Source organism: Podarcis cretensis (genome assembly GCF_951804945.1).
Source record: "Podarcis cretensis genome assembly, chromosome: 13".
In the NCBI taxonomy this organism is placed as follows: Eukaryota; Metazoa; Chordata; class Lepidosauria; order Squamata; family Lacertidae; genus Podarcis; species Podarcis cretensis.
In genome coordinates this window covers 14,664,696-14,678,529 of record NC_137182.1, presented here as the reverse complement: position 1 = coordinate 14,678,529, position 13,834 = coordinate 14,664,696, and the positions used below count along the sequence as shown (strand labels likewise).

Genomic DNA, 13,834 nt, shown 5'->3' with positions numbered 1-13,834 from the left:
TAACCTCAGAGAGCTGACATTTTTGGGTGAGCGTCCTGTTATGACCAAGGCCTCTTTCCTGGTTAGATGTGGCCTCTTTGGATCTCATCCAGCCTCAACGTGAAATTGAGGGATTTATATATATTTTTTGCACTTATTCCAGTTCCGTCTTCTCTCTAGGCCAAGGACCTGCCGACCTTCAAGGACAACGACTTTCTGAACGAAGGCCAAAAGCTCCACGTTGGAGAGGAAAGCAAAAAGAACTTTTTGGAGAAGTTGAAGCGAGACGTCGAGGTAGGGTTTGCTGAGTGAAAATGCGAATGTGCGGAAAGCTTGTCCACAAACCTGGATAGGATAGATGGGGGATCTTTACAGACTCATTTCACCCCTGTAAGTTAGAATGCTTATGGACATGAATTGAAGTACAGTGGTACCTCGGGTTAAGTACTTAATTCGTTCCGGAGGTCCGTACTTAACCTGAAACTGTTCTTAACCTGAAGCATCACTTTAGCTAATGGGGCCCCCTCCTCCTGCTGCTGCTGCTGCACCACCAGAGCACAGTTTCTGTTCTCATCCTAAAGCAAAGTTCTTAACCTGAAGCACTATTTCTGGGTTAGCGGAGTCTGTAACCTGAAGCGTATGTAACTTGAAGTGTATGTAACCCGAGATACCACTGTACCGTATATACTTGAGTATAAGCCAACTTTTCCAGCACATTTTTTATGCTGAAAAAGCCCCCCCCCCGGCTTATACTCGAGTGAGGCAGGCAGCGGAGGGACGAGAAGCCCGAAAGGAGCCCTTTCAGGCTGCTTGTTCTTCCTCCGCCGCTGCCGCCACCACCAGGTTTGTGGCGTGCTGAACCGGCTTATACTTGAGTCAATAAGTTTTCCCAGGTTTTTGTGCTAAAATTAGGTGCCTCGGCTTATATTCGGGTCAGCTTATACTCGAGTATATACGGTATGTTTGAATTAGAGCTTTGAGTGAGGCCAGAGTGCCCACTCACACAGGGTTTCATTCGCTCTGTCTTCCTAAGCGTTTGGTGCTGAGGCTCAGAGGTGGACAAGTGCCTTCGGCTGGTGATTAATTGTCTGACAGCAGGATGAATGAAAGCCAATAGTCATGAGCGCAGACGGTAGATGCCGTGGTCTCCCTCAAGGACAAATTGCCCGGGTTGGACAAAGGCAGGAGTTTTGTATCAGCCAGTCAGTGGCACTGGATTGGTTATCTGGTGTCACGTGACTTCCCAGACATAAGAGGATTGTGGGCTGTTGTGCGACTGTTCTGTTTTTGATGCACCAGTTTGATCTTGGCACCTCCCGAGGGCATGATTCTCTGCCTCTTTCCTGTCAGTCTCCTCTGGGTTCAAATAACTGCCCTTCCTCTGCGCTCCCGGTAGGATTGGGCCAACACAAAAACGCAGCACGATCGCCTAACCTCAAAGAGGTGAAGCTCAGCCTATATATATAGGGAGCGCAGAGGAAGGGCAGTTCTTTGAACCCAGAGGAGGCTGACAGAAAAGAGGCAGAGAATCATGCCCTCAGGAGCTGCCAGGATCAAACTGGTGCGTCAAAAACAGAGTTCTTGTTGCCACCTGGTCAGGACTGCACACGGTTCTGGCTGGAACAGTCGCACAACAGCCCACAATCCATATCTATCTATCTATCTATCTATCTATCTATCTATCTATCTATCTATCCATCTATATATATCTTCTATATATATGGTGAACGTAGTGTTCCTCCAGTCTTAATTCCAGAATAAAGTTTGCCTTTGTCATTTGCTGGTATGGAGAATGGGGGCTTTTGGACTAAAAGGGTGAATTTGGTAAATTCTGAATTGATTCTAGAGAGCGAAAACAGGACAGAAGGAAGGATTAGGAAGAACAGAAAGGTACAGGAGTATGCAGGAGTCCAGGGTAAGAGGTCTAGGGTCTTGAAGCTGATGCAGGGAGTTTGAAAAGGATCATAGCTTGAAATCAGAGCAGCCGGAGACAGAGAGAGAGAGAGAGAGAGAGAATGTCTTTCTGTTGGCTTCCAGTTTCTCGCGCAGCTGAAGATCATGGATTACAGTTTGCTGGTGGGGATTCACGACGTGGACCGTGCTGAGCAAGAGGAGATGGAAGTTGAGGACCGGGCAGAAGACGAAGAATGCGAGAACGACGGCATTGGTGGGAACCCCATTGGCTCTTACGGGACCCCGCCTGACAGTCCCGGGAACCTTCTCAACTTCCCCCGGTTTTTTGGGCCTGGGGAGTTTGATCCCTCCGTGGATGTCTACGCTATGAAAAGCCACGAAAGTGAGTGTTTGGGTTCGGCGTGGGGGAATAGGGTGGAAAGGAGGAGATGGGAAGCCCAGTCTAAAGTCTTCTGGATGGAAGCCAGAGTGTTGTGTTGATAGGTTCCCGGACCACAGGCATTTTGCAACAAAATTATATCTGAAGTATATCTGAAGGAGCGTCTCCACCCCCATCGTTCTACCCAGACACTGAGGTCCAGCACCGAGGGCCCTCTGGCAGTTCCCTCACTACGAGAAGCCAGGTTACAGGGAACCAGGCAGAGGGCCTTCTCAGTAGTGGCACCCGCCCTGTGGAAAACCCTCCCACCAGATGTCAAAGAGAACAACTACCAGACTTTTAGAAGACATCTGAAGGCAGCCCTGTTTAGGGAAGCTTTTAATGTTTGATGTATTACAGTATTTTAATATTTTTTTGGAAGCCGCCCAGAGTGGCTGGGGAAGCCCAGTCAGATGGGCGGGGTATAAATAATAAATTATTATTATTATTTATTATTAAAATTGTGGCTGGCTAGTTGAATGAAATTAAAATAATCTGAAATACCTCTCGCGGTGTTTCTCAAACTGGGGTCCCCAGCTGTTGTTGGACTACAACTCCCATCATCCCTGATCACTGGTCCTGCCAGCTAGGGATGATGGGAGTTGTAGTCCAACAACAGCTGGGGACCCAAGTATGAGAAGCACCTCTCTTGGGTGTTCCGAGACCCTTGTCTCCCTGAACCACCATCACCCAACCACCAAAACTCCCTTGCCTGCCTACTCTTTCCGTCCCAATGCATGACAGCTTGCACCAAACCTTAGCTGTGTACACATTGCCCTCTTAAAATATAGTGTGATAATTTCCCCCTGTTGCATTTTGTATCACATTTGCACATCATTGTACGCATCTGTACAGTTTGACGCATTTCCAAGTTGTCTGCTGTCTGTCCACACCAGTGGGGAGAGAGGACGCATGGATCCCTTCCTATGGAACATGTCTGCAAATCAGATTCAAACTGGTTCCAAGGGGAAATGCATCAGAATATAGTATTTCTCAGAAATCTACAGGATAGACATGGATTGTGGCTATCATCATCATCATTTATTATTTATACCCCTCCCATCTGGCTGGGTGTCCCCAGCCACTCTGGGCAGCTCCCAACAGAATATTAAAAACACGATAAAACATCGAACATTAAACACTTCCCTAAATAGGGCTGCCTTCAGATGTCTTCTAAAAGTCAGATTGTTGTTTATTTCCTTGACATCTGACGGGAAGGCGTTCCACAAGGCGGGAACCACTACCAAAAGGCCCTGTGCCTGGTTCCCTTCAACCTCACTTCTTGCAATGAGGGGACTACCAGAAGGCCCTCAGCGCTGGACTTCAGTGTCCGGACTGAATGATGGGGGTGGAGATGCTCCTTCAGGTATTCTGGGCCAAGGCCATTTATGGCTTTAAAGGTCAGCACCAGCACTTTGAATTGTGCTTGGAAATATACTGGGAGCCAATGTAGGTCTTTTAGGACCGGTGTTCTATGGTATCGGCAGCTGCTCCCAGTCACCAGTCTAGCTGCCACATTCTGGATTAGTTGTAGTTTCAGAGTCACCTTCAAAGGTAGCCCCATGTAGAGCAGAAGCCCCATGCAGAAGTCCAAGCAGGAGGTAACCAGGGCATGCACCACTCTGGCGAGACAGTGCACAGACAGGTACGGTCTCAGCCAGCGTACCATACTGTGTACATGTCTTCACAAACCAGTGATGGGAATGCACTGGATAGGAAGCAAATTTTATGTGTGTGTGTGTGTACATAGCCCTGACTTTCCCCAGCAATGTGCAACCACAGCGGAGAGCATTGGTTCTGTTTTTGGGCACACTTGCAGTGCCCATGGATCAATCGTCTAAGGCCCAGCAGGCCTGGCCAGTGTCCTGCATAAACCAGACTGTGGCCTAGACTGTGTCCCAGAATCCTTTGAAATGCACATAGGTTTCTGTTTGTTACGGGTTCCCTAAAAGTTGGGAAATCGCTAATCTTAATAACATGATAATTCCGTGGAGAGAACTCCTGTCTCTTAACAGGTATTGGTCTCTGCTAGGTGTGTCTGAGCAATACTTGCTTTTCATTTCCTTATTATTGTGGTCCTTTCTCTTGCTTCCCCCTCCATTCGAAAGCCAGGGGGGCTGGTGCATTGGCAGTGGGAAGGCCCTTTTCTGGGGGGCGGGGGGGGGGAATCAAAACAAATCAACTGCCAATCAAGCATCATGAAGCCAATTGGAGAGGTGCTCTGCAGATACTCAGAGCAGCTGCTGACTTCTGGTCATGCTCTGCCACATTGAGATTGTCAGCAAGATACTACAGTCACATGCCCCCTCTGTTGGGCTGGAAAGGTGGCCTCAGCTCACAGATCTAGCCACAAAAACATTTGGCCATACTTGAACTGTGCTTGCTAGCCGAAGAGTAGGCGGCCAGCCCTAAATATGACTCTTTGCCTGATTAACCAGTTTTTCTCTCTCTCTCCCTCTCTCATTGTAATCAGGTGCCCCTAAAAAGGAGGTCTATTTCATGGCCATTATAGATATCCTCACACCGTATGACACAAAGAAAAAAGCGGCGCACGCTGCAAAAACTGTGAAACACGGGGTAAGACAAAACCATTCCTTTTGCTCATTCAGAACCTATTGCTGGAAAATTTCATGGAATGCAATTCTAGTGTTAAGGGGGGGGGGCATTTTTCTCCCGTCTTTATCAATTAAACAAGTTGTGTCTGTCATTTACCGTAAATTCTACTCAATATTGATCCGGAGTAGATTCCAATGTATAGTTAGCAGAGTAACAACTTAAACATGTGCAGGATTCCCAAAGAGACCAGAGGCATTTCATGCAGCAGAGCTTTACTGCTACTGAAGGCAAAGGAGCAGAATGGTCACAAATCCAGTACATTCTGGATTGGCACTGTCTGTAAGAAATCCAGTTGCAGCAGACTTAACTTAAACTTCACAATAACTTGTAATAAGTCTAAACCAGGGGTCGGCAACCTAAGGTCCCTGGGCCAGAAGTGGCACACAGAGGCCATTTAACCGGCCCATGAGCCACCCACGAACTGAGCCGCCTGCTTGGCGAGTCCCCGTGTGCTGCACTAAACTGGCGCAGCGTGGCGTGGGTGATTAGATAGCTTGCCTGTAACTGAACATGTTTGAGGAAGCAAAACTCCAGCTTCTTTCAGTGGGTGATTGATGTGGGTCAGTGGGGGGGGGATTAGGGGTCAGGCAAGAACATTCCTCTTAAATTGCTAATTATACAATTTACGGCCTTTAAATTGTGTATGTGTGACAGGAGTTACTGTTTCCATTCGTTACTATGTTGTATAATTTTGTGTTTTTGTATTACAAGTCGCCCTTCATTCCTCTGATAAAGTGCAGTATAGAAATTAAACAAGCAAGCAAATAAATTGCTAATCTTCCAGACTCTTTTTAAAATAATAATAATAATATTTTATCCCTTTTTTCCATATAGAAAGTTACATTTGTAGTAACAGTTATATTCCAGTTCCACAAAACTGGTGACTTCCGGCTTCCAAACTCTCAAAGCGATGCATGTTTGGTAGCAATGTAGAATTTGCTATAGCACCAACCCTTGCCTGTGAAGGGGGTTTCATTGCTGACTCATTTCACCCCTGTAAGTTAGAATGCTTATGGACATGAATTGAAGTACCATATATACTCGAGTATAAGCCAACTTTTCCAGCACATTTTTTATGCTGAAAAAGGCCCCCCCCCCCGGCTTATACTCGAGTGAGGCATGCGGCGGAGGGATGAGAAGCCCGAAAGGAGCCCTTTCAGGCTGCTTGTTCTTCCTCCGCTGCTGCCGCCACCACCAAGTTTGTGGTGTGGTGAACCGGCTTATACTCGTTTCAATAAGTTTTCCCAGTTTTTTGTGCTAAAATTAGGTGCCTCGGCTTATATTCGGGTCAGCTTATAGTCAAGTATATATGGTATGTTTGAATTAGAGCTTTGAGTGAGGCCAGAGTGCTCACTCACACAGGGTATCATTCGCTCTGTCTTCCTAAGCGTTTGGTGCTCAGGCTCAGAGGTGGACAAGTGCCTTCGGCTGGTGATTAATTGTCTGACAGCAGGATGAATGAAAGCCAATAGTCATGAGCGCAGAAGGGGGTTTCATTGCTTTAATCTGTTTGTTTTGTTTTCCAGGCCGGAGCAGAGATTTCCACAGTCAATCCAGAGCAGTATTCAAAACGCTTCAACGAATTTATGTCCAATATCCTGACATAGTTGCCTTCCCATCCTTGGCAAAAAAAAAAAAGCAGAGGGAGAAGACAAAGTGGGGGTGGGTGCAGGATGTGACTTCCAGAGCAACAGGAATGCACCCCCACTCTGCTGGGGTGTGATGTTCAGTGAATGTGCGATAACCGTGTGACCTAGCAGAAAACTAACTCATAGCTGTAGGCCTCCAAATACTCCGCTTGACCTGGTGGAAAAGTGGAGGTTTCTCTCTCTCTCTTTCTCTTTCTCCCTCTCTCTCTTTCTCTTTCTCTCTCTCTCTCTTTGGCTGCGAAAAAATCCAAACATAAACCTGAGGAATTACCTTTGAAGAGTATCACAGTCTCCTGAAGGTCAGGCGCAAATGTGAATAAATAGCAGAAACTCCACAGACATTTGTCCCTTCGATTGGACCTGCTTTTCTTCACTCCGAGCGAGAAAAAACAAACAAACCTCTTGTTGCTTCTTTCTCTAAGAACTGGACGGGAATAACCGTTTGCCGTTTGGAGGGGAAACTGTTACAGCGATGTGCAAAAGCCATTTTAAGTCCATTGAAACAGAGACTTTCCCCTTTGGGTTACATTTCTCCATTATTATTATTATTATTATTATTATTATTATTTTGCACCAATGTTCACGGCAAAAGAGATGGGGTGGAATATGATGGCAAGCTGGCTGCTTTAAAAATCACGCAAGTCAATGGGAGGAAAGCAGTTACAGACGAATTCTTACACCTGTCATTCTGGACCACAGCGAAGGCCCTTGGCAAAGAGACTATCTCCGAAGGGGGTGTGGCAACATTAAATCATTCTCTGGACGAGTTGCAAAGACATTTCTTTTGGAGCACCTGGACTCAGTTGCCTCTGTGACATAACTGATGTTCTGGCAGTGTTAAGCTAATCATGGTTCAGCCAACTTTTTAAACCCTGGATCTGGTTGCAAATCCCATAAGATGGTGCTTGCCATGAGAAGGCCGCCACTTTTTAAAGCAGCGTATTGTGTTGTGAATCAGTGTGTTGGAAATCTGTCTCCCTGGAGTTTTGGGAAGAACATGATCCTAGAATGTAGGGGAAAAAACATTATAAATCGATGCAGCTGACTGTTCCGTAACCACTAAGATAGACTGTCTGTGAGCTAGGACAGAACGTTGGAATAATTTGTGCTAGGTCAGTTTTCTTCAAGAAAGCAAACTCTTCTTGCCCCATTTGAATTGCAACTTTTTCCCCCTCTTACGTCTGCAGACAGTAACGTTGGATTGAACAGCCACGCTTGTTGAAACTGCCGAAGATTTGGAATGCAACGCATTGATTCCATGTTTTAAATCTTATGTGGGGTGGGGTGGGGGGGTTGTTTGTGGGTTGTTTTCTTTTTTAAGATGGATACAACAGTTTTTGAGCCGTCACCTTGCAATCAAGACACTTTGCTTACTCTGCCTTGAAACTGTTTCTCACATAGGCCTTTCTTACCCTGAATGTGGTTGTTGGGGAGTTTGTGTCTTGTGCTGTGTAGTATAGTTCTTGATTTGTGGATTCTGTCTTGTTGAGAATGTGGTGAATGTTTTCTTTCCTTCTTTCCCCCTTCCCTTGTAGTATATGCCCCTTCTTCTCTGATGGGATCCCCCCCGCCTTGCCTGATTAAAAAGAAAATTGATTCCACAATTATAAAGACATAGAAAGTTTTGCAAAACTTGAAAATGGTGGAGTATGCTGTAAATAGATTAAGGTTTCTTAAAAGCCTAAATGAAACCTTTCATTAGGAATAGGATAAGAAAGTCCCTCCTCTTCTCACTTGTGACTTTAATTTATCAGATCAGCTGCAACCATCTGCTATGTTTTAAGCATCGTGGGGCAGATCTACACTTGTCATTTATAATGTTAAAAACGTGTTATTGAAATGTGACTCCAGAGGGCACTGCAGAGCAGAACTCCACCGGCAATGGGAAACTGCCATTAAGAATTATAGATTGTTTTATTTATAGAAGATCAGTGTAGATCCAGCCCAGCTGACTACAACTGGTTGTGAATATGTGAGCATACTTTTCAGAGTGGGAATGGGGGTGTCGGCAGGTTGCAAATGCTTTGAAAGCTTTGAAAGGGCACCTTTCTTCTCTAGAAGCATGCACTCGAAACCCGTTGTGAAATAAGAGCATACAGCCTGGGAAGATTCTCCACTCTTGGATCCATTTCTTGGGCGCTTGCATCTCGACTCTTAAAAGCCATTTCACCCTACTTTCCGCTAGGTTGTCATTAGAAATACGTAAGCATCCGCGCCAAACACTGGTGACAATCTTCCTACCAACGTCTGTCCTTTTCGAAGCTTGGCAGTACAGTTAGCCCTGGGATGGGATACATTTCCTGGTCATGCTGGGACCCGATCCAAAGGCCCCACCTTCCTGTTTCTCACAATTGCCAGCCAAATGCTGCTGGGAAGCCTGGCAGGAGCACAGTAGCCCTCTTTTGCTTGTGTGCCCCAGCAACAGGCACCTGGAGGCTTCCTGCCTCTGATAACCAGAGGCCATATCTCGCCCATCATGGCCTAAATATTCAGTCTATCAAACTCCATCAGTGTACAGAAGCAGGCTCCCACACGCATGGAATGACCATCCTGGGAGCTCAAGGCACACTTTTTTAAGTATCTGTGGCCCACCCTATCTTTCTGCCTTTGTCTCTTCCCATTGCATTCCCATTGACCTTCTCTCTTCTGCCCCCCCTGAAAATCCCTTGCTCTCAAACATCTTTGTCAGTTCTGTTCTCATCTAATTTGCTTGAAGCTCCCTCCTTCAACACAACCTGGCTAATAATAATAATAATAATAATAATATTTTTTTATTTATACCCCACTCATCTGGCTGGGTTTCCCCAGCCACTCTGGGCAGCTTCCAACAGAACATTAAAATACAAGAACCTATTAAACATTTAAAGCTTCCCTAAACAAGGCTGCCTTCAGGTGTCTTCTAAAAGTCTGGTAGTTGTTGTTCTCTTTGACATCTGGTGGGAGGGTGTTCCATAGGGCGGGTGCCACTACCGAGAAGGCCCTCAGCCTGGTTCCCTGTAACAGTACCATCTCTCTCTTTTTCTCTTTCTCCCACTCTCCCTTCAGAAGCCAATTCTTCCCTGATGCTTTTGGCTTGATAAACCCCTGCGTTCTCTTGTAATGGGAGGAATGCGATCCATGGATATGGGTTGTTTCTGCCCATCTCTCCACTGGCAAAAAGCAAAAATCTTTCAGAGAATACACCCTCGGGGGCTGATACAATCCCCTCCAGTTCATCCCTAGCCCAGCTAAAGCCTGAGTAGCATAGTCATTTCCATATCTTGCTAGCCTTACTATCTCTCTGCAGTCATCCTTTTGATTGTATGCCCTGGGGGGGGGGGGCAAGCACTGACATTACTTTTTCATCTTTAAAAAAAGCATGCTGCTCCCATTAGGAGTGAGTGCAGGCAGCCAGTTACCCCTCTAACCATTCAAGCCACCTTACTGGGCTCCTATGTGTCGCCCACCTGTAGGCAAAACTGCAAGCCGTTTATTGGATACTGTTTGGAGACCTAAATATGAGAAGTCTTAAGCCCGAAGAGCTCTCCAGGGGGTGGTATGAGCAGGTGCTAGGTGACTTATCCAAGTTTCTCCACTCTGAACCTCTCACTAACGCCCTTTCCTGCGCCAACCTCTTTGTTGAGACCTTTGCTTCTCCTAAATTCGTTTTCTGCTCCGTGGCTATGAGGCCCCTGTCTGTTTTTGGCTTCCTGCCAAAGTCTACCCCCAACACTCTGCCTCTTCTCCCTAATCGCACCCCATCAGCAAACTTTTCCTCCCGCTCTTGTAGCTGTAGCCTTCTGCTGTGTCCCTCACCTGGTCCACTTTAATCTCCCCTTTTTGTCTCTTCTGCAAGTCCCATTTTAGCAAAGCTGCTCCCCATTCATTCTCGCCCCCAACTACCAAACCCTACCCTAAGGATGGCACCTCTCAGCTCTGCTCCCAACCACTGCATGTAGATGAGGACGCGGTCAGGTCTGCAACACTTCTGCATATTGCACCAGATTAACTATTGGCTGTTAATGTGGAGCCTTTGGGGATAATTCCTGGGCTCAACAGGACGGTTGTGTGGCTGGCCTTGTCTCCTCTTCTGCTAATGTTGGGTTTGATTGACACGTCAAGGCAGGTGGGTTTTCCCTTCCCCACAAAGCATGCTGAAGGCTCCTTTAGAGCCCTTTACTCTTCCCTTAGATTTGCCTCCCCACAGACCTCCCCTCCAATTTAAGAAATCGAAATCTTGCAAACAGGTGAAACCAGGGCAGGAGACTTGAGAGCTCCATCATGCTGGTCTGATTCTGGCCCACTGCCCATTGCCAATCTTCATCTTCTTCCATGCCGGATTAGTATCAAGCATTTCCAAATTCTTCTTCCGATGAAAGTTGGAAGTATATTTTTTGAAATAAGCAGAAAAGTGCACAGTTAGTTCTAGAATGGCAGGATATTTATTGTTCATGGCAGAATTTGAGTCACCATAGTACAGAACTAGATTATTTTTTTCCTCCTATGGAACGTCAGACGAACCTGGCAATCCAGTAAACATGAATTATGTGTAAAGGATATTCTAATCAAGGCAGTTGCTTCTTCTGGTGCTGTGGAAGTGCCTCCTGCCATCGTGACTACGATGTGCTGCTGAATTGCAGCTGAACAGTCTTAATCCCCCCCCCCAAGCTTCTCCCCCACTCCATCAAGAACCTTTTGCTTTCCCTTGGATTTTGGTGACCTCTGGGTTTCCTTTCCCCCCGAGCACCGACATTAAAACTGTCTGCATCCATAACCATAAGGAGGCCAGTTTTGTTGTGTAGCCCAAGTGACGGCACTGACGATGCAACTTTGCATCCGCATCAAGGGTGCTTAACTTTTTCTCTAGAGTCTATTCTGAAACTTTTGCACTTGCCCTGATGTCCTTTTCTAAGTGTGAGCTGTTTCCACGAAGGGCGCAGCTTGCCTGCACAGCCAGTGGGCTGCTGGCTTACTCTTGAACCTAACGGCCACCGGACACATCTGTTGTCACTGGGCATTTGAACACCACCTGCGGATTTAGTAGTAGTGATTTATATGGTCATTTCCCCCCAAGATCCTTAAGACAGAGAGAAGTGTGGATAAGTGCAAGGTGGAGCGAAACAATATCTGCTTGCCTGGACAGAACGCCCTTTTCAAAAGCCAGCATCGGTCCAGGCAAAGAATTGTAAACAGCCAGCACTTTTCCTCTGAGCAAGAGAGGTCAGCTGAGAGCCTTCTTTTTAATCTCTCACACACATGCACCACAGAAGCAAATATTTACTGGCTCTTGGAGAACACCTTGGTGGTGCTTTCTCAAAAAAGAGAGCAAAAGGCAGCCTAATTGCAATTTCAGTTGGAAGGATCTCTCTCTCTCTGTGTGTGTGTGTGTGTTAGTTCTGCTCCTGTGAACAGTCTTGCTCTCAAGATGCACATTCTCAGCTGGATTGTGCCCAGCCAGAGTACATGTTGTTTCTGTCTGCTCTCTTGCCTTGGGTATATGCTCTCTGGTGATGCCAAAGCCTGAACCCTAAGGAGTTAGACATATTTGTTAAGGAATCTATTGGTGGCTACTAGCTACATGGTCCTCATAGTTTAAACCTGCATGCTTTGGTCATCACAAAGGAGAAGATGAGGTCATCTACTCAGGAGAAGAAAATCTAGATGAGAGTTGGTTTCTGTGCAGAGTGAGGGTTTATCCACACTTACTTCCTCTCTTTCCAGGCACAGTCCGCACCTTAGAGCTTTGTGTCCAAGCGTTTGTTTTTCTTCCAGAGCTTTCTCCATGAAAACCTGCTCTTTAAAGTTCAATCGGAGCAAACAGCAATCCGCAGAAAACCAGAATGAACGTTTGCTCTGATTGAGCACTAAAGAGCGAGTTTTTGCGGCGAAAACTCCAGGGCAAAATTAAAAAAACAAAATGCTTGGACAAGGAATTTTAAACCACCTGGAAAGAGCAGGGACAAAAGGTAAATTGGATAAGCCTGGTGTTTGACAGCCATTATACACATCCATCCCATGCTTTTAGTGATTTGATGGGAGGTGGGTTATATTCAGGCACTTAGCACTTGAAAAAGATACTGTTGTGGGATTTTTAAGGGCTGGTGATGGCAACCAAGTTTGTTTAATCATGTCTGCCTCTTTCAAATGTAAAACGGGTTGGGGTGGATCTTAATTGATTATTGCAAAGGTCATGGGTACCACTTTGTGCTCAGTTGTTTCAGCCAGTTGTTTCCAGCACATCTGAGCCAGCCTGGGAACGGTTTATGTTCGTACCCCTTGTTCTTAGGCTCCTGTTGTTAAAAACGCACATACACACACACACACACTTTGTATGCGAGCGAGACAACCAACAAGCTGCTATGCAGTCTCACTTGGCCCCAAGAATGAAAATCGTAGCGCAAGTCTGCACAGTGTCACCACAGGTAATTTTTTTTTAATTGTACGAATTGTAAACGCAGCTCCTGTGTTCCTAGTCAGGGTGAAGGAATCATGAGCCAGTTCTGCTGAGCTACATTTTTTTTTAAAAGCCTGTTTTTTGTGCTGCATATGCAGTGGACTCAAAGGTGTTTTTAAAGATGTATCACAAAAGGTTCAAGTAGCTGGTGACAAAAAAAGTAAACAAAAAACTATGAAAAAACGCACCCGTTTCAATTTTCACAACATTTTTTTTAAAATAGAGATTAAAAGTTCAATGTGCTTATCTGTTTGCTAGAAGAAGTATGAGACACTTAGTGTTTTGAAATGCATGCATGTTAACAAGGTGAAGTCTCCCAGGTGGGACAAACGAAATAAAATTAAAACTTTGTGTACAGTTCTTTTTTTAAAATGTATTTCTGAGGCGGGGGGGAAACTGGGGAGGTGGGTCTCAAAAGGGAAGCAGGGTGGGAGGAACTCATTTTCACATTCATTCAGCATCACAGGCAGACAAGTATTTGGCCACAAGCCAGCAGTGGAGAAACTGCACTCAGGAAAAGCCGCGGTGCCCTGACCAAAGCAGGGTTTGCAAGTGCCGCTGAAGCTGTGAAAGTTGGTGTCTGAAAAGCCCAGTGCCCTTTACCCACAGATGTGATTTCAATCCCTGCAGGCAAAGGAAGTGTTTCGTTTGATGTCACCCAGTGACTGACAGGTGCCCAGTCACACTCACTGTCAAAATAGCAGGGGCTGGGAAGGATCTCAGCCCAGTACAGTGGTACCTCGGGTTACATACGCTTGAGATTACATGCGCTTCAGGTTACAGACACCACTAACCCAGAAATAGTACCTCGGGTTAAGAACTTTG

At 46.0% G+C, this 13,834-nt stretch overlaps 1 protein-coding gene across 2 annotated transcripts in view; it reads left to right on the top strand.

The window, feature by feature from the left end:
* The window catches only part of PIP4K2B (phosphatidylinositol-5-phosphate 4-kinase type 2 beta), a 43,315-nt gene extending 29,949 nt beyond the window's left edge, over positions 1-13,366 (top strand). For both annotated transcript variants that reach the window (XM_079949837.1, XM_079949838.1), the window contains exons 7-10: positions 160-273; positions 2,017-2,275; positions 4,785-4,888; positions 6,454-13,366. In XM_079949837.1, coding sequence (XP_079805963.1) covers positions 160-273; positions 2,017-2,275; positions 4,785-4,888; positions 6,454-6,534 — 558 coding nt within the window. In that variant the 3' untranslated portion in view covers positions 6,535-13,366. The remainder of the gene's footprint in view (positions 1-159; positions 274-2,016; positions 2,276-4,784; positions 4,889-6,453) is intronic.
* Positions 13,367-13,834: the final 468 nt, after the last annotated feature.